This window comes from Crocuta crocuta, unplaced genomic scaffold (genome assembly GCF_008692635.1).
Source record: "Crocuta crocuta isolate KB4526 unplaced genomic scaffold, BGI_CrCroc_1.0 scaffold124, whole genome shotgun sequence".
In the NCBI taxonomy this organism is placed as follows: Eukaryota; Metazoa; Chordata; class Mammalia; order Carnivora; family Hyaenidae; genus Crocuta; species Crocuta crocuta.
The window spans coordinates 2,595,197-2,614,226 of record NW_027551573.1 but is presented as its reverse complement, the minus strand read 5'-3'; the positions used below and the strand labels follow the sequence as shown (position 1 = coordinate 2,614,226).

The 19,030-nt window shown below is 57.1% G+C and overlaps 1 protein-coding gene across 1 annotated transcript in view; it reads left to right on the top strand.

The window, feature by feature from the left end:
- SLC12A3 (solute carrier family 12 member 3) overlaps positions 1–19,030 on the top strand; it is a 33,782-nt gene that overhangs the window by 1,932 nt on the left and 12,820 nt on the right. The window contains exons 3-20 of the mRNA XM_077751286.1: positions 48–75; positions 353–492; positions 848–958; positions 1,908–2,019; positions 2,141–2,271; positions 6,023–6,107; positions 7,091–7,245; positions 7,432–7,539; positions 8,243–8,366; positions 10,256–10,357; positions 11,235–11,390; positions 12,285–12,384; positions 13,071–13,182; positions 13,594–13,734; positions 15,148–15,254; positions 16,592–16,674; positions 17,717–17,806; positions 18,536–18,637. Of these exons, the coding sequence (XP_077607412.1) occupies positions 48–75; positions 353–492; positions 848–958; positions 1,908–2,019; positions 2,141–2,271; positions 6,023–6,107; positions 7,091–7,245; positions 7,432–7,539; positions 8,243–8,366; positions 10,256–10,357; positions 11,235–11,390; positions 12,285–12,384; positions 13,071–13,182; positions 13,594–13,734; positions 15,148–15,254; positions 16,592–16,674; positions 17,717–17,806; positions 18,536–18,637 (1,987 nt within the window). The remainder of the gene's footprint in view (positions 1–47; positions 76–352; positions 493–847; positions 959–1,907; positions 2,020–2,140; positions 2,272–6,022; positions 6,108–7,090; positions 7,246–7,431; positions 7,540–8,242; positions 8,367–10,255; positions 10,358–11,234; positions 11,391–12,284; positions 12,385–13,070; positions 13,183–13,593; positions 13,735–15,147; positions 15,255–16,591; positions 16,675–17,716; positions 17,807–18,535; positions 18,638–19,030) is intronic.

The window sequence follows — 19,030 nt, the reverse complement described above, 5'->3', positions numbered from 1 at the left end:
GGAAAGTGAGTCTCTGGGTACCCCCTCCCCCTGCCCCACTGAATTAGAGCAGCATTGAAGCAGGAACCCATTGCAGTGAGTAGAGCCAAGAAAGGACCCAGGTGTCCCCTAGTCCACGACTGGGGACAGGGACTTGTGTGTTGGCTTTGGGGTACCTGGCCCACCCAGTTGATCTCCGACCCCTGTCTCTTCCNATGGCTTTGGGCACCCATGGATGCCCTCGGTTACCTCCTATGCTGTGGGCCTGTGGGTCCCATGGTTACCTCTTCCCAGCCTCAGCTTCTGCCTGCCCCAAGCCCACCCCAGCCAGCAGGTCCTTTGGTTTCACGGGTTCTGGCTCTTTCCTTAACAGGTGGCACCTACTTCCTCATCTCCCGGAGTCTCGGACCAGAGCTAGGGGGCTCCATCGGCCTCATTTTCGCTTTTGCCAACGCTGTGGGTGTGGCCATGCACACTGTGGGCTTCGCAGAGACTGTGCGGGACCTGCTCCAGGTAGAGCTGGGGGCTGGGCCCCGGGCAGAGGGAGCCCGGGGAAGCCCACTCCACTCTCCCCCACCCCACCTGGGCCAGGCCTTCCTGCCCCTCTGCCCCACTTTGCCAGCCGGGCCACAGTCTGCTCGCTGCAATGACCATGGTGACCTCATCACATAGAGGCTGTTCCCAGAAGTCCCTTCAGGGGTGTGTGTTGCCTTTAGGGCCACACTGTCCAGGCCGACACAGCACGACTGTGGACGTTCTGTGGGCGGTGGCGGGGGGGGGACCTGAGACGGAGGTGAATCAAGGCGGAGGAGTCTGGAGGGGTGGGGTGTGCACAGGGCAGTGCGCAGCCCGGGCTGTCCCCCTCCAGGAGTACGGCACGCCCATCGTGGACCCCACCAATGACATCCGCATCATCGGCGTGGCCACTGTCACTGTGCTGCTGGCCATCTCCCTGGCTGGCATGGAGTGGGAGTCCAAGGTGAGGAGCATGTTGGGAGTGGCCAGGTGAACAAGGGGGGTCGTAGACCCGGGTCCTGGGCCTGGCCCTGCCTCTCTCGCTAGGGTTTCAGCTCTGCTGTTGTACAGAGAAGGGTGGGGCCTGGGGCGGGACTCGTGTGCACGTTTGTGTCTGGAAAAATCCTGGTGTGTGTATGATCCCAGAAGCTCAGGCACCCAGACTGGTTCTAACCTGTGGCCGCTCCATCCCCGGGTATGGCCTCCATGTACCTGCTCCACGGTGGCCACCACGTCCTCAGTCCGGTCAGCAGGAAGGGGAAACAGGTGAAAAGAAGGGAATTCCCCTTCCTTTTCCTTTTCTGGCACAGCCTGGAAGTTGCTCATAACCCTCTATTTCCATTCCATCAACTAGAACTTGATCTCACGGCCACACCTAAGCTGCAAGCAGGGCAGGGAGACGTGGTCCCCATGTGAACCTGTATCCAGCCAGAATTCCGAGGCTTAGCACCATGGGATGAGGGCAGAGGAAATACCGGGCGTCGGCGGGCAGACTTGCCCCATCTGCCGCCCACCGCCTCTCCTCTCTCCCCCTCACTCGGGCTCCCTCTGCCGGCCTCCTCGCTGTCTTTGAGGGTCCCAGGCTTATGCCCCTGATCATTCTGCTGCTCACTCATCCTCCTTTAGGACCCTTGAAGATGCCTTTGCAGGCCACTCTGCTAAAGTAGCCCCCCCACAGTCCCCATCACACCCTCGTTCTTTCCCTAGAGCCGTGTTCCTGATTTATCAGCAAGACAAGAGACTTGCTACATTGCCAACTCCTAGCACGGGGCCTGCAGCATAACGAGTGATGAATGAATGAATGAATGAATGAATGAATGAATGAATGGATCCTGGACAGGCTCTGTCCTGCGGGGGCTCCCTGAGCAGGTAGGGCCAGGCCATGTGACCTCCAGGGTCCTTTACCCACCCAGGCCCAGGTGCTTTTCTTCCTCGTCATCATGATCTCCTTCGCCAACTACTTAGTGGGGACGCTGATCCCGCCATCGGAGGACAAGGCCTCCAAAGGCTTCTTCAGCTACCGGGGTATGTGCAAGTTGGGGNCCCGCTAGCTCCCAGGGCCTGGAGCTACCAGAGAGGAGGCCCCTGCCCGCCTGGCTGGTCCCAGCCTTCCCAGGCGGCCCTCATTCAGGCTTTGGTCTTCCAGCGGACATTTTTGTCCAGAACCTGGTGCCCGACTGGCGAGGTCCGGATGGCAGCTTCTTCGGGATGTTCTCCATCTTCTTCCCCTCGGCCACGGGCATCCTGGCAGGAGCCAACATCTCCGGAGACCTCAAGGTGAGCGCAACGCCCCCCTCCTGCTTCCTGGCCGTGTCCCACCAGGCTCTCCCACTGGGCACTGAGCTTGGCACCGAGACCATGGGGCCAGAGCTTCTAAACTCCAGTCCAGTCCAACGCAACTCAAGCCCGGCCAATCCTAACCAAGTCCACTCACGCCACTCAGTTCTGAGGTCTGTTGCTGGGCACCAGCGACGCTCTAGGGCCTGGGAGACAACGTACCCTAAAAAGGGGCAGCCTCCTCCCTAGCTCCTGGGACTCTCAGCCCAAGGGGGAGACTGAGCGAGCTTGACCTTCCAAAGCTGCAGCTGTTCATGCACATCTTTGCGGGGCTGACATCTTCCCAGGGCCCTCTGCTGCCTCACACGGGCGGTGTCCCAGGCTCAGGGCTTGAGGCTCCGATGCCATTGCTGTGACCCCTGCCCCGGCCCTGAAGGTCTGCTGCCTTCCTGCTGCCTGTCCCTCCTCCATGTCTTTGCCTCTACTGTGCTCCCTCCATGGGATGCTCTGTGCTGGTTTCCTTACCTTGAGAAGCTCTGTTTCTCTTTCAAATAACGCCTCCATCCTTAAATCTCCCCCTGGTCCTTCATAGGCATAAGGACGTCAGGCCATTTGCATGTCTCTTCCCCCTTCCAGTTCTCTTGATCTGGAGAACCGAGGCCTGACTCTGTGTCCCTATTCCCAGCTAAGAGTCGGACGCATGCCAGGTGCTCAGTACCTGTTTGAGTGGGTAGGGGTGAAATGTACCGAATGGGAGGCTTAGAGTGAAGTACAAAGTGCTAGAAAGTGGGAGAGAAGAGCAGACGGATGTTGGCAGGGGCTCCGGCAAAACTTCTGGGTGGAGGTAGGGCTGGAGCTGGGCTTTGAAGGCCGAGGGGCCGGTGGTGTCTTGGCCAGGGCGGGGTCAAGGTGATAGGTGGTGTGCGTGTGGGGTGGTCGGTGAGCGCCTGGCTCTGTGCTTGGAGCCCATTCCCCCAGCCTCCGGTCCCACTTGACAGGTGCTCCTTGATCCATTTTTGTGATGTTTATTTATTTGTGTTGGGGGGGGGGGTTGCAGAGAGAGAGGGGAAGAGAGAATCCCAAGCAGGCTCCATACTGTCTGCATAGAGCCCAAGACAGGGCTCGAACTCACACACTGTGACATCATGACCCGAGCCAAAACCAAGAGTGGGACTGAGCCTCCAAGACGGCCCTCCTTCATGCATCTCCTTAAATGACTTAAGAATTGTGCCCTGGGGACAGTCTCCACCAGGCCTGGCTCTAACTGGGTCCGCCCCAGGGGTGCATGACACGGCCTGGGAATCCCAGAGTGGCCATGTTTGCCTGGTCCCCCCTCCTTCTCTGGGTGTCCGAAATGCCCTCAAGTCCTAAAGCAGCCCCTCCCTCCTGCTTCGAGGCCTCTCTGCCCATTTTGTGAGACAGCGTGGCCTCAGCAGGAGAGAAGCTCCCATTCATGGAGACTTTATGCAAGACCCTTAAAACCACCCTGGGCTCCAGCTTTGCCAACTGTAAAATGGGATTTAACAGCTCCCCACCCCCCACCTCGCAGAGCAGGAAATAAGGATTCTGTATAATTTGGGTTAAGTGCTTAGAACAGTGCCCAGCATGGAGGAAGTGCTAACAGCTTATTGTCAAGTTGTGGTCATTTGTCCCGTGTGGCCTCAGGGTACAATATCCTCAGGGCTGCTCGTGCCTTCATCACGCCCATGTTACAGAGGAGCAAAGCAAGGGCAGAGAGGGCTGGGCTTGCCCAGGGCCAACACACAGGTGGCAGAGGAGCCCAAATGCAAGTTTCTAGAACAAAGAGGCCTCAATGTCCTCATAAGTTTATCACTCAGCGGATGTGTTTTGAGCACCTGCTTTGTGCCAGCGCCTTGTGGATACAGCAGTAAACAAAACAGACACAAATTCCTGCCCTCATGGGGCTGACGCTCTCACGAGAGAGATAATGGACCAAAAAATAAGTAGGATGTGGAGTTCCAGTGGCTTGTGGGTGGTGCTGGGGAGAAAACAAAGCAGAGAGAGGGTAGGGAATCCCTGGGCACGGGGGTGGGGAGCTGGTGCAAATTCACATGGCGGCCAGAGACCCCAGAGAAGGTGACATTTAAAGGGGTGACATCAGGGGCACCTGGGTGGCTCAGTCGGTTAAGGGTCTGACTTTGGCTCAGGTCATGATCTCGTGGATTTCGAGTTCAAGCCCCGCGTCGGGCTCTGTGCTGACAGCTCAGAGCCTGGAGCTGCTTCAGATTCTGTGTCTCCCTCTCTCTCTGCCCCTCCCCGGCTCATGCTCTGTCTGTCTGTCTCTCAGAAACAAACAAACAAACAAACAACCCCAGACATTTATTCTTACACAATTCTGGAAGCCAAAAGTCCACACCAAAGGCGTTAAGGGCCATGTTCCCTCTGAAGGCTCTAGGGAGAATCCTTCCTTTCCTCTCCCAGCTTCCGGGGGCTCCGACAATCTAGTCTCTGGGGCCGTCTTCAGGCGGCCTTCTTCCCTCTGCGTGTCCTTGCCTCTTCTCACAGGAACACTAGCCATTGGATTTAAGGCCCACCCAGCTGGGCATGACCTCAATCTTAACTAATGACATTTGCAAAGACCTTATTTCCAAATAAGGCAATATTCTGAGGTTCTGAGCAAACACGAATTTTTGGAGATGCGGAGGGAGGGGAGGTTGAGCCCGTCTGTTGGCCTTGGGACCAGGGACTCTGTGTGTTGACCTAGTTCAGGCCACCCTGGTACCCAGGGAAGAGCTGCAGGACCCCCAAGGCAGAGGCCTCAGCGGATCTGCAAGCTCCAGGTCCCCCAGCCTCGCCCCAGCTCCGCACCTCTGCTCCCACATGGCGCTGGCCTGCCTCAGCCTTCCTCCCCCCCAGGGCTACCAGAGCCACCTCAGCCGTCCCCTCTGCCCTGAAGCCCTCCGTGGTTGCTGCAGTGAGTTGCCCTCCCTCCTTCCCTTTGTTCTCTAGCACACTTCCGTCTGCCCCATGGCAGGTGCCATCTACCCTGTGTTGGCAGGACCTGCTTCTTTTGGGCGCTGGGCCCTCGAGGGCGGGGTCCAGGGCATGGTCACCAATGAGTGACCATCGCTTCCAACTCAGGCTCCCGAGTGTTTGAGGCAGAGGACTGGTTGTTACCAACTCTGTTTGGACCAGCCTGTGGCGCCCAACCGTGTCAAGGTCCCCCCAAGCTCTGTAATTTGTGGTTCTACCTGCCAGGCGTGCAGAATGGCCCCGGCAATGCTGGGGACGTGGACGAATGTACTTCCCAGGGCCCGTGTGGCCCGCCCCTGGGGCTGGGCTCTACGTCTGGAAGGGGGACCCTGCTGTACGAATCCCAGCCTGTGTTACTCCACCCAGTACCAGTCCCCTGGGCCGGAGGCTGCCGACTTGGTGTGGGCAGGACCCAGCCGCCCTCAGCTCAGCTCAGCTTCCTGGCCTCAGTTTCCCCACCGGATGGGTGGGACACCTTGGCCACTGTCCTGGAAGTTATATCTGAGAAAGTGTCCAGAAGAGTGGAATACACGATGTGTACATGTGAAGACTTGTTTCTGTTCAGAAAATGCCAGCAGAGAGTTTCTTCAGAGGAGAGAGAGTTTGGGGCTCGTCTGTGTATTAACTGCCTTGGAACCACACAAATCAATGGGTACCCAATGGTGGTTAGCGCACCCCCGGCCTCAGACAAGAGTAGGGCCTGGAAGGAGGCCCAGAGGCTGCCTGATGCCCTCTCTCTCTTCCTCCCCTCCCCCAGGACCCTGCTGTAGCCATCCCCAAGGGAACCCTCATGGCCATTTTCTGGACCACTGTCTCCTACCTGGCCATCTCGGCCACCATCGGTGAGTAGCGCCCAGGCCGCTGGAAGGGTCACGCGGCGCAGGTGGCTCAGCTCTCTAACAGGGAGAGCTGGGCCAGGAGGACATGGGAACCTCAGAAAGTGGATCCTCGGACCATTTTGGGGGGTGACAACCGGTGGTGACCAGACATCTTCATGGGAGGGGGTGGTAGTTTGTGGCGGGGATGGGGGCCATCAGACCAGGCTCCTCTGGTCCCTTCAAACCTGAGGCTACAGATTCAAGGGTGAGAAAAGCCTAGAGGACAAATTATACTCTGACCGAGGACTGATAATATAACAATGACGATGGTGGTGGTGGTGGTGGTGGTGGTGAAGACGATACTAACCGCTGACTTAACCGTATGCCCAGCCCTTTATAAGCCTCGTCACATTTAATCCAGCCACTGCCACTGCCACCATTTTACAGAGGAGAAAACCAGGGCTCAGAGAGGTTAAGTGACCTGCCCAGGGTCACACAGCCACTGAGCGGTGCAGCCAGGCTTTGAACCCAGGCCTGGGCTGTTGACACTTGCCTGTCACTGAGCTCCTCATAGGCACTCCTGCTGCCAGTAACCACCTTGTGCAGTAAGCTGCTCACAGATGGCCAGGGGACATGGCCCAGCACCGCCAGTCATGTCTCTGCTTTAAGAAGGACATGGTGATCTTACCGGGTCACTTTAGGTTACTGTGCCGCTGTAGAATGGCACCACAACAAAAGCAATAGTAATACTTGCTTCTAGTGTTGTTTAAAGTACTGAGCACAGTGCCTGGCACGTCTGTCGTAAGGGCTCCTGCGTGTTAGCGATTTTCACTGCCATTATTATTATTATTGTCATCAATTATTCATCGTACGCTGAAGGAAGGGCTGGCCCCTCAGGCAGCAGCTCGCCCTGTGCAAAAGTGGCCAGTGTCTGGGGTGGGAGGAGAGGAGGAAGGAGGGAAGGGAGGGAGGGAGGGAGGCCTCCCCAAGCCCTGCTCCCTCTTCAGGCTCCTGCGTGGTTCGCGATGCCTCCGGGGTCCTGAATGACACGGTGACCCCCGGCTCGGGCGCCTGCGAGGGGCTGGCCTGTGGCTACGGCTGGAACTTCACCGAGTGTTCCCACCAGCACACCTGCCACTACGGCCTCATCAACTACTACCAGGTGCATGTGGCTGGGTCCCAGGCTCGGGGGAAAGAGGTTCAGGCTTGGGTTCAGCTGGGCCCAGGCCTGGATCCGGTGGGCTCTGGGATCTCCGGGTAAGGGGTGTGGCCTCGGAGGCCTCAGGACGTAGCCCCTGCCTGCACCGAGGGCTCCACCACGAGAGGCCTGAACCCCATGTCCCTGCAGACCATGAGCATGGTGTCCGGCTTTGCGCCCCTGATCACGGCCGGCATCTTTGGGGCCACCCTGTCCTCTGCCCTGGCCTGCCTCGTCTCTGCCGCCAAGGTCTTCCAGGTGAGGCTGCAGAACGGGGGTGGGAGTGTCCAGGAGGCCAGGGGGCAAGGGTCCCCAGGTGACTCCTACAAAGGTCTGGAGGTACCATGGGACAGGGACATCCAGACTGAAGGAGAAAGGGGGCTAGTGAGCAACTTGCAGGAAGCAGCCCCCTTCCCGTGGTGTGCTTCCAAGAGCACCTGCATTTCCCACTCAGAGTCTCCCTCGTGCAGCCTGGGGTCCTGTCTGCAACTCCTCTGATCCAGTTTCACCCCCGCGCGGGTGACCCCCTCTCCTTCTGCCCCCTTGCTATCTCCCTGGTGGGGTGAGGATGGGCAGGGAGATGACTGCGTTTTAAGAGACAGAAGCCAGGGGGCGCCTGGGTGGTTCAGTCTGTTAAGCGCCCAACCTCAGCTCAGATCATGATCTCATAGTTGGTTCGTGGGTTCGAGTCCCACGTCGGGCTCTGTGCTGACAACTCGGAGCCTGGAGCCTGCTTCAGATTCTGTGTCTCCCTCTCTCTCTGCCCCTCCCCCACTCATGCTTTGTCTCTCCAAAATAAATAAACATTTAAAAAAGAGAGAGACAGAAACAGAAGCCAGGACCCAGACTGGGGCAAGTGCCCTGCTGAGGTGGAGGGAGGAAGCAGGGCCTGGGGGAGGGGGAGGGGAAGGGGCAGCAAGGGAGGAGGGCCTGGGGTGAGCGGGTCTTCCTGTGCCCACAGTGCCTATGCGAGGACCAGCTGTACCCACTGATCGGCTTCTTCGGCAAGGGCTACGGCAAGAACAAGGAGCCTGTGCGCGGCTACCTGCTGGCCTACGCCATCGCCGTGGCCTTCATCATCATCGGTGAGAGGCTGCCAGTGCACAGAGGCTTGTGAGGGCTGGCAGGGCTTCCCTCTGGCACTCACCGTGGTGCCCAGTGCCCAGCCAGGCCTGGCAGGGAGTGGGCATCACTTGCTAGATGTGGTGCCTGCCCCTCCCCCAACTCCAGACCGGGTGGCTCCCACACCACACCAGGCAGGTGGCCTATTCTATTTTCTTAGAAGGGAAACTACCTGCTTTTCCTGCTTCTATATTCCTGTGACCTGGCAAGTTGCCCCCACCCCCGGATTCCAGGCCTGAATTGGGTCCCAGGACAAGTTTGGAGCACAGGAAGGCTCCCAGGAGCTGATACAAACAGCTGGATCAACATCTCTGTAGGTGTATAAACTCATTTCTCCACCCCTGAGCTGCCAGCTCCCTTGGACTTCAAGATAGAAGATGCCCAAGAGAAAGATCCCAGTTAATCAGTTAGATTGACTTTCCTTTTTTTTTTTTTTTTGAGGTTTTTTAAAGTTTATTTATTTTTTGAGAGAGAGAGAACAAGGGGAGAGGGGCAGAGAGAGGGGGAGACAGAAGATCCGAAGTGGGCTCCGAGCTGTCAACACAGAGCCCAATGCGAGGTTCAAACTCATAGACTGTGAGATCATGACCTGGGCCGAAGTTAGACACTTAACCGACTGAGCCACCCAGGCGCCCCAGATTGTCTTTCTATCCTGGCTTCGCCATAAGCCAGCTGTATTACTTTGGACAAATCATTTTTTACCTTCCTGAGTCTTGGTCTCCTCATTTGCAGAATGGGAGCCACAGTGCAGAGCAGATGTGTCATAGATGGGCAGGAAGAGACTTGTGTGTGCACGCACACACACACACACACACACATGCGTGCATGCATTCGTATATGCACACACTCCCCAGTACTTCTGATCTACTTACCCAACAAGGAAGAACTTGCTAGGAGGAGGGTGTTGGCACCAGGCAAAGGCAATGGCCACCCTACTGCGCGATGGCCCTCGGCCCCTGTTCTCGATGCAGGAGTGGGGCGGGGTTTCTCCACGGGTCCTGGCCCTGCTACGCATGCTGGCATCAGCAATCCCCGAGACTTACCCTAGCGCTCGGCTCACCTCCACTCAAGGGAGGCCTCCCAGACACCGGCTACTCTGGATCCTGAACCAGATAAGAGGCAGGGCCGCCCCCGGTGGTTGGAAATGACCAGTCAGGCCTGGTGTTCCCCAGACCCATCTCTGCTTCCTGCTCACCCTCCAGTCCACCCCCGACTTCGATGTGATGTCCTTTTATCTGGACAATTCTGACTGCACTTCAGACTGAGAACCATCATTTCAGATGCTCTGGGACAGGGCTCTTGTGGCGACTCAGTGGAATTGTGCACACGGGCCCTGATACATCGAGGTGCTTCTCTTGTTTTGGGGTCCCCCAGAAGCAGGCCCTGAGATGAGAATACGCATACACAAATTTGGGGTTCCAGGGGCAGTGGCAGAGGAGTGAGGCAGGGAAGGGAAAGAGTGTGTTTCCACTGTGGGTGGCACTGTGTGTGTCCTGTGGGCTCAGGGTTTCAGATAAAAGATGGTATATGTCATGTGTCTTGGGTCACACTGTAAAGTATATTCCTTACTATAATTTGTGTTACAAGAAAAAGTGTGACAGCCACTGTCCTTGGTCATCCCCTAGCATCTCCCACTGCTCTCCATCCTCTTAAGGGCTGGCATTTTAAAGTTAACAAAATATCGGCCTCTTGAAGTTCACAAAACGATGGACCCGTTTCACAGATGAGAAGGCTGAGACCCACTGAGCCTCTGTGGCCTGTCTGGAAACCCCCAACTGTGAGGGAGGGTGCCAGGTGGCTCCCTGGCTGGTTGCCCAACAGGCTGTCCTCTCTCTCCCTCGGGTCCTTGAAGCTGAGCTCAATACCATTGCGCCCATCATCTCCAACTTCTTCCTGTGCTCCTACGCCCTCATCAACTTCAGCTGTTTCCACGCCTCCATCACCAACTCACCCGGTAAGCAGCCTCCTCAACCCCTCTGTGGGGGGAGGCACCTGGGGCTGGGGCATGGGTGGGGGAGTGGAAGGCATGGGTGCAGGTGGGCAGACCAAGGTCACCTCCCAAGTTGAAACTGATTCAAGGAAACATTGAAATCATCATCATAATAGCCATCCTTTCTCAACCACTGACAATGTACACTGAACATGGATTCATACAGTTTTCAGGGTGCAGAGATTTTTCTAGTGCCTTCCGCCACCGATTTTACAGGAGTCAGGAGTCTGACTCCCCAGGAAAGGAAGAGAATGGCCCAAAGTCACAGGCAGGGTTGCTGTAGGTTTCATACTGCACAGCTCTCTGGGTGCCACCCATATACGTCATTCATTTCTATGTTTATCCTGATAACCTTCTAGCGGATGGCAGTAAAGAGTCTCAAGAAAGCCTTTTTCTGATTATCCCCAAATCCCCAGTGGGCTGGTCACCAGGGCACCTTTGCCTTGGACAAGGTGCCGTGGTGCCCCACAGTTGTGCCATGGGGCAGCTGTCAGTAGCGGCGGGCCTGGCACGGCCCAGTGGCATGGAGCCCCGCAGAACCACATCCTTCCTCGCCCTCTCACCCCCTTGGCTCCCTGAGAGGAGCAGGTGCTGTTGCTGACGTGTGGCCATATTTGGCCAGAGCCAGATGCCTCCTCCTTGGTGTAGCTTGACGTGGCTGAGTGCCAGCCGAGGCAAGCACGCGGTGCTCCCCAGAGCCTCCAGGCCCAGCCCCAGGAGACCCGGGTGGCGGGCACAGGCTGGGACCCTGGCTCTGGGCACTGCTGGCATTGCCACCCAGGCCCTACCCAGCAGCACGGGCCCAGGGGGAAGCTCGAGTGTGACCGTGTCCCCTGCCCAGGGTGGAGACCCTCGTTCCGATACTACAGCAAGTGGACAGCGCTGTTCGGGGCGGTCATTTCCGTGGTCATCATGTTCCTTCTCACCTGGTGGGCAGCCCTCATCGCCATCGGCGTCGTTCTCTTCCTCTTGCTCTACGTGATCTACAAGAAGCCAGGTGTGCGGTCCAGGCTGCCCAGGGGCTCGGGTGCCCCTTCTCCCTCTGAGGGCGCCAAGCACGCCATCCTGCCCTTCAGCCCAGCTAGAGGGCTTGCATCAGGCTCTGTGCTCCCAAGGGCCCTGCTCTGACCCTCCAGCCTCGTCCCTGCCCGTGGGGGGAGAAGCCTATGGGAAATGTGTCCACTTAGACCCCACGTTTCTAGTTCTGGACCACTCCCACCGGCACCCAGGACCCGGGAATTACCTGCCCAGGTCCATCCTTTTGAAATGGATGGCCTGCTGGTGTGCACGCCTGGGGCTGAGGGGCGGCCGACCAAAGTGTCCACATGCACGTGAGCAAGGAACCGGGGACAGGATGCAAAAATCCAGGAAAGCTGGGGCACCTGGGTGGCTCAGTCGGTTAGGCGTCCGACTTTCGCTTAGGTCGTGATCTCACAGTTCGTGGGTTCGAGCCCCGCGTCAGGCTCTGTGCTGACTGCCAGCTCAGAGCCTGGAGCCTGCTTCAGAGTCTGTATCTCCCTCTCTCTCTGACCCTCCCCTGCTCACGCTGTCTGTCTCTCTCTCTCTTTAATAAAACATTAAAAAAATATTTTTTTAAAAAATCCAGGAAAGCCTAGAATTCTAAATTTGAACCTGGCTTTCCAGGTCACTGTCTGCTAGTCAAGGGAGGAGAATGCTTTGTAGACTTTAACACTATGAAGTATCACGTTTAAATGCATAGCCAGAGGATATGAGCAAACATCAGGAAGAGATCTGTAGGCTGTCGGCCCACGCCCACCAGCCAGCCCAGCCTCCACGGTGCTTGATTCCTAAAGAAGGTCAACAGTCCTGCCCTTGGCTCGTCTGGTTTCTCCCAGGGATTTTTAATCTTGTGCTCACCCCTCATGCTCAGAGGTGAACTGGGGCTCCTCGGTACAGGCCGGCTCCTACAACCTGGCCCTGAGCTACTCGGTGGGCCTCAACGAGGTGGAGGATCACATCAAGAACTACCGGTGAGCACAGCCGTGTCCCAGGCCAAGCCTGTCACCTGCCCCAGGGCGGGACCCAGGGTGGGCGCGGTCCTTGCTCAGAGAGGGGACAGAGGTGGAGGAGAAGCACCCTGCTGTGGGGAGACCAGGCTGACATTGCTCAATGGGGACCAAGCAAGTCCAGTGACCTCTCTGTACCTCAGTTTCCGCAGCGGAATACACTGCTCTTCGAAATGCAAAGGGCTGTGTAAGGGCGATCGGGTGTCGCCATCCCTGTCACGGTCATCCGTCAGGCTGACTATGACAAACCTCTCCTTAGTGAGAATTGTGTGTCCAGGACCCCTTCCCGCCAGACCGTGATGCTAACAGTCAGCCGTAAGTGTTCACATTGCGTTGCTGCACCAAGTGCCTTCGCCATCTCGCCACAACCATCTGGGGCATATGAAATTACTCACCCCAGTCACTGATGAGAACACTGAGGCACAGAGAAATTAAGTAACTGGCCTGAGGTCACACAGCTGGTGAGTGACCAGTTTTGGCTCCAGTTGAGTCTGGTAGTGGCCCTTGACCGGAGGCCGAGTCTCCTGCCCACGTGACACGGGGACCCTGTAAGAGCTGTGCCTCCCCACTCCCAGTCTTTATACTTGCCAGCACCTGCGTTTGCACCCAGATCCCTGTGGGCTCATGCCCTTTTCCCTTCCCCTCCTCAGCCCCCAGTGCCTAGTGCTCACGGGGCCCCCCAACTTCCGCCCGGCCCTGGTCGACTTTGTGGGCACCTTCACCCGGAACCTCAGCCTGATGGTCTGTGGCCACGTGCTCATTGTGAGTGGCCCCTCTAGGTGGGCGGGGCCGTACCCTTGGAGGAGCCCCGGGGCATGAAGTCCACAGATGGAAGGGGGGCAGGCAGTGTGGGGGGCGGTGGGGGACAGAGGGGCTGCGGAGCAAGCAGAGCCCACCGGACCCTGCTGTGGGCCTGGTTCCGTCCCCTCCCCTGTCCCAGTCACCAGCTTCTCCCCACTGCCCTGCCTCTTGCCTGTTCCCTCCATCTTCCTTCCCCCACCCGCTCCCTCCCTCCTCCTTATTCCCTGTCCTAACTCCATAGGGGAAAATGGGTACCTCAGGGTGCGGCTGAGCCCATGCGGCAGCCTCCAGGGAGGAGGGGAGCTGAGTCTCATTCAGGCCAGAGGGTGAAGGCGGGCAGCCCCTGAGGTCACCTGGCCCCACCACCTGCAGGGACCCCGAAAACAGAGGATGCCTGAGCTCCGGCTCATCGCCAATGGGCACACCAAGTGGCTGAACAAGAGGAAGATCAAGGCCTTCTACTCAGATGTCATTGCGGAGGACCTCCGCAGCGGCGTACAGATTCTCATGCAGGTGCCACGGGCTTGGTGGGACAGCTGGAAAGCAGGTGTCCTAAGGGGCTAGTTGAAGCTCCTCTTGTTGCAGCAGGGGTCCCCACCTTCTTTGCCTTTCCAGATATGCTAATTCGGGGCACTTTCTCCGGGTGCCCAGGGCCTGGGGGAAACTGACCTGGAAGTCGGTGGGGATGGTGGGAGCTTGAGCAGTTCTTGTTTTTCTTTTCTTTTTTTTCTTTTTCTTTTTTTGTAGTTTATTTATTTTTGAGGCAGAAAGAGACAGAGCATGAGCGGGGGAAGGGCAGCAAGAGAGGGAGACACAGAATCGGAATCAGGCTCCAGGCTCTGAGCTAGCTGTCAGCACAGAACCCGACGTGGGGCTCAAACCCACCAACCGCGAGATCATGACCTGAGCTGAAGTCGGACGCTTAACCGACTGAGCCACCCAGGCGCCCCTTGTTTTTCTTTTTTAATATAATTTACAGACAGCAAAGTGAAAAAAATATTAAGTGCATAGACTGATAAATGTTTATAGCCACTGCTCAGATCAAGTTCTGGAATGTTCTACCAGGCAATTCATTTTACTTCGTAGGTTTCTCATCTGTAAAATGGGATAAAATAACAATTGTTAATTCTGAGTCAACATATGGGAGTCCTTTCCAATAATTCTAAATATTTCTCAAGGAGTGCCTGGGTGGCTCAGTCAGTTAAGCATCAGACTTTGGGTCGGTTCATGATCTCATGGTGGTTCGTGGGTTAGAGCCCCGCGTCAGGCTCTATGCTGACAGCTCGGAGCCTGGAGCCTGCTTCAGATTCTGTGTCTCCCTCTCTCTCTTCCCCTCCTCTGCTCACATTCTGTGTCTATCTCTCTCTCAAAAATAAACAAACAGTAATTATTTTTTAATAGTTCTCAAGATTTTTTACCATGGGGGGATATGAAAATATTTTGAGAGTAGATAGAAGTGATGGCTGCACAACATTCTGAATATCCTAAATTCCGTCCAATTATACACCCTTTAAAATGGCTAATTCTGTGTTATGTGAATTTCACATCAAAAAAAATTTTTTTAACGTTTTTAAACACTAAAAAAAGAAATACAAAAGATGTGTGGCTAAGATAGCCTGGGGATACTCTAAAGCTTGACATCCAAATTAGTCTCTCATTATGAGAAATAATCTGCTAGAGAAGCAGGAACTAGAATAATCCAGAGCTAATGGGATGGTCCGGTCAGGTCATCGTAGCTTCTGGTTGTGGCTTCTCCTTTCTCACGGGTGTGTCCAGACGGGCAAGACCCTGAACGCAGCGTGGAGTTCCTGAGCCCTCTCCACCTGGCGGAGAGGGCAGCTGGGGCTGGGAGAGCCCCACTCTCGAACAGAGCCACGGCGGGCATGAGGCCTGGTCCCTCACCTCACACCCCCCCTCCCCCCGCAGGCCACAGGTCTCGGGAGAATGAGGCCCAACATTCTGGTGGTTGGGTTCAAGAAGAACTGGCAGTCGGCGCACCCGGCCACAGTGGAGGACTACACTGGCATCCTGCAGTGAGTGAGGGCACGAGGTGGGCAGGGCCCGGGCGCTGCTGACGTGGGCCTTGGGAAGCAGCGGGTTCAAAGCTCAGGAAGACACAGACCCACTGAGGGCTCGCCGCCCGACACCAAGATGGGCAGGGAGGGGACCGGCCGGGTGTGGGACGACGGGGAGCAGGCCGGAGTGAGCCACTGTCCCTTGGCTCCAGCCCGCTGTGCCCAGACAGAAATGTGGGCCCGAGACCCAGTGTTGCCAGGCCTTCTGGTTTTTCAGAGAAGTTGCAAATGTGGGGTTTTATGTGAAAACCTTGTGCCCACCTGTGGGCGACAGCAGGCCTCCTAGGAGGCGACCATGTGGGGACTCCCTGGGGATTTCAGGGTGAACTCCAAACCCTTTCTCCTTCGCCTCTTGCTGTGCATCGGCCAGCAAACGCCTGCCTGGGCTGCTTTTCTGTGTGGATGTGGCGTAGGGAGGCAGGGTGTAGGAGCATTTCCAGAAAGGAGGCTGAGGGCCGGGAGCCTGGAACCTGTTTCCAGGTCTGCTGTGAGCCGGCTGCCTGACCCCGAGCCGTGCCCCTCAGCCTCTGACACAGTCACGGGAGGTGGTGGACTGTCTGTTCTCCAGCACACGCGCACACACACACACACACACACACACACACACAACCGCTTCGGCGCTCCAAGACCCCAAAATGCTGGGGCCTGAGAAGCCCCTGTCCCAGAGATGTGTAACTAAAACAACCCATGGGGACAATGCTTAACTCATCAGATCAAGGCCTACTGGTGGTCTCCGGGGCCCTCTGTCAACCAGGCAGTAAATGTACTTCTGGGGTAGGAGTCTTCCAGACATTCCATAAAGACAAGCTTTTGCTGCCTTCCTGAGCTAGGCCGTTCCAGTGAGTGTCCCTGCCCTCAGGGTTCTGTCTCGGCCATTTGACTCCAAACCCGGCCGGCCACTTCCTTAGCGTGCAATGGTGGGCAAGTTACTCCCCCAAACTCAAGTCTTGCATCTATAAAATGGGGCCAGTGATTCCCATGCCCACCTCTGTTGGCAGGTTGTGTAGACTATCCAAATGTGTCAGGAGGACAGGGCCTGCCTCGGAGACCAGCCTGACTCATTTCCCTCTGAGTACAGGGCTCACAGCATCCACAGTGCCACAGACCATAGAGCCAGAGGGGTCCTGGGGGACTCTCCTGTTCTGCTTGCGTGTGACAGAGATGGGGAGACGGGCCCGGAGAGAAGGAAGGGCATGGTGGGAGGCAAGGCCAACTCTAGATATCTGGTCTCCTGGGAACTGGGGGCTGGGGGCTGGGGGCTGGGAGGAGCCTGAGCGCACATCTTCTCCTCCCAGCGATGCTTTCGATTTCAACTACGGTGTGTGTGTCATGAGGATGCGTGAAGGGCTCAACATCTCAGAAGTGATGCAGGCACACAGTGAGTACACGACCCACATGCTGGGCCTGCCTGTCAAAACCCAGAACAGGATCCCAGAAAGTTCTAGAACCCGATTTTTTTAAGTGGTAGAGGGAAGAGAGGGGGAAATTAGTAAGGAATAAAAGCTCATAGATTCATAAAAAGTTAGCTTTTGATGGCCTCTTAGAACTCATCAGGTTTCCACAGAAAGAAACTGAGGCCCAGAAAGGGGAAGTGATCAGTTCAAGGTCACACGTCCAGCTAGGATCAGAAACGAGACTGGAACTCAGGACTCCCCAATCACTATCAGAGTTTTAGCGACGAGATGAGTTCAAGAGGAGCTGATAGGGAAAAGAGGGGGAGAAAGGAGAATCCCCACATAAAGAGACCAGAATATGAAAACACGGATGAAGGCCCCAGAGACTGGACATCTCCACGACCGTCTTTGGAGCACTGAGCAGGGATGTGTGTTACATTTAGTCCCACAGGAATCTGCAGACCCTGAATTAGTCACATGGACAGAGCTGAAAGAAATAATACATAGTCTAGAAAACAAATGGGGGCGGCACAGGGGAACTGACGGGTGCAGACGCTACCTTTCGGGCAGGTGGGGCCCGGGTCATGATGATCTACATCACCCTGTGTAGACAGCGTGCCCGGCACCCCACAGCTGGGCAAGGAACACTGACGCAACCAGAATGTACCGAGCGCAGCCAGCTCCTGACAGACGCTGTGCCCGGCGCTAGGGGCACCGCAGGGAACAAAACAAAGTCTGCCCCTGGGAAGCTGATGTTCCCACCACAAGTGCGGTGGACCCACAAGTCATTTTAGACGGTGACGCCGACTCAGGGCACGTGGTCAGAAAGGCCTCTCGGAGGAGGAGGACTTTTGCCGAGAAGAGGGGATGCTGTGAGGGCTCCTGGCTCAGGGGCAGGGGCCAGATCGGTGGAAGGTGAGGAGTCAGGACTTTCTTTCTAGTTTAAGGGAGAGCCTGGAAGAGGAGGAGCCGCGAAGGGCCATGGGCGAGGAGCGCCTGGGGACAGAGCTGCCCTCTCTCTTGCAGTTAACCCGGTGTTTGACCCAGTGTTTGACCCAGCAGAGGACAGCAAAGAAGCCAGCACCAGCGGGGCCAGGCCATCTGTCTCAGGCACACGTCAGTCCCCACCCACTCAGAGGCTCAAGGCACTCTCACCTCATGGGGCAGCTAGTGGTGGACCAGGAGGGAAGCCGGTCAAGGGCAGGAGGTCAAGGGCAGGGGTTGGGTAACCGGGGGCCGGAGCAGTAACTGGGCTTGGGCAGTATTCGACATCACAGCCCTCCTCGGCAATTCAGTATCCTGACCTTCTGGGAACCCACCGGCTGGCTCTGCGGCCTATGTCTGACCCCTCCAATGGCACCTGGCCACTCTCAGATGTCACAGGCAGGGAGGAGAAGAGTAGGCGTCTCCTTCAGTCCTTTCCCACTGATGCTCCGGGAGGGAGGGGAACAGAGCTGGGGCTGGGGGCACCCTGTGGGCATTTGTGAGTGGCACAGGGGCTGTTTAAGAGAATGGTCCCTGCTCTCCGGTGCCCACCAGAATCCTGGGAGGGAGGCTCTAGGAGCGAGGGAGGGCCGTGTCCCAGCACTGCGTGTCTGGGACCCCTGCTCCTGGCCCTCCTGCCTGAGAATCGGGTATGAGGGTCCCACTGTCAGAAGAGCCGTTGGTGGTGATCTGGGCCAGTCCCCGCCATGCACGTCCTGAGCAGGGTGCTTCTGGCCGCTGTGTGCGCGGCCTGGGGGACAGCAAGCCCGCCTTACAGGGCGGCTGGCTCTGTTTTCAGACGGACGCAGGCTTTTTTGACTGCGCACTGCTCTGAGGTGACCTGCCCCTCTGCTCCCGCAGTGGACCCCGAGGCCCTGGTACGGGAGGAGCAGGCCAGCACCATCTTCCAGTCTGAGCAGGGCAAGAAGACCATAGACATCTACTGGCTCTTTGATGATGGAGGTCGGTACCCCCCGGACACCAGCTCTCCTCAAGCCTATCTTCCCTCTATGGCCTACCCTTCCTGGCCACTCTGGGCAAGGCTCCTGGAGAGACCTCGGGGCCCAGCAAAGGGGAATAGGGGACTTCGGGCCCACCTCTGGGCTTGGGGGAACCTGGCCGGGCCCCTCTCTTGGCCCCCAGATTTTCAGCTGTAAAATGGAGCACTTTGTAGGAGGAGCCGAGGTTGGCATGAGATGGAATGTTCGGATGAGATGGGCCTTAGGAGTCTACGGCCATACCACCCTGAACGCGCCCGATCTCGTCTGATCTCAGAAGCTAAGCGGGGTCAGGCCTGGTTAGTACTTGGATGGGAGATGGGCCTTAGGGGCCACTGGTACCTGCCATAATTGGGCT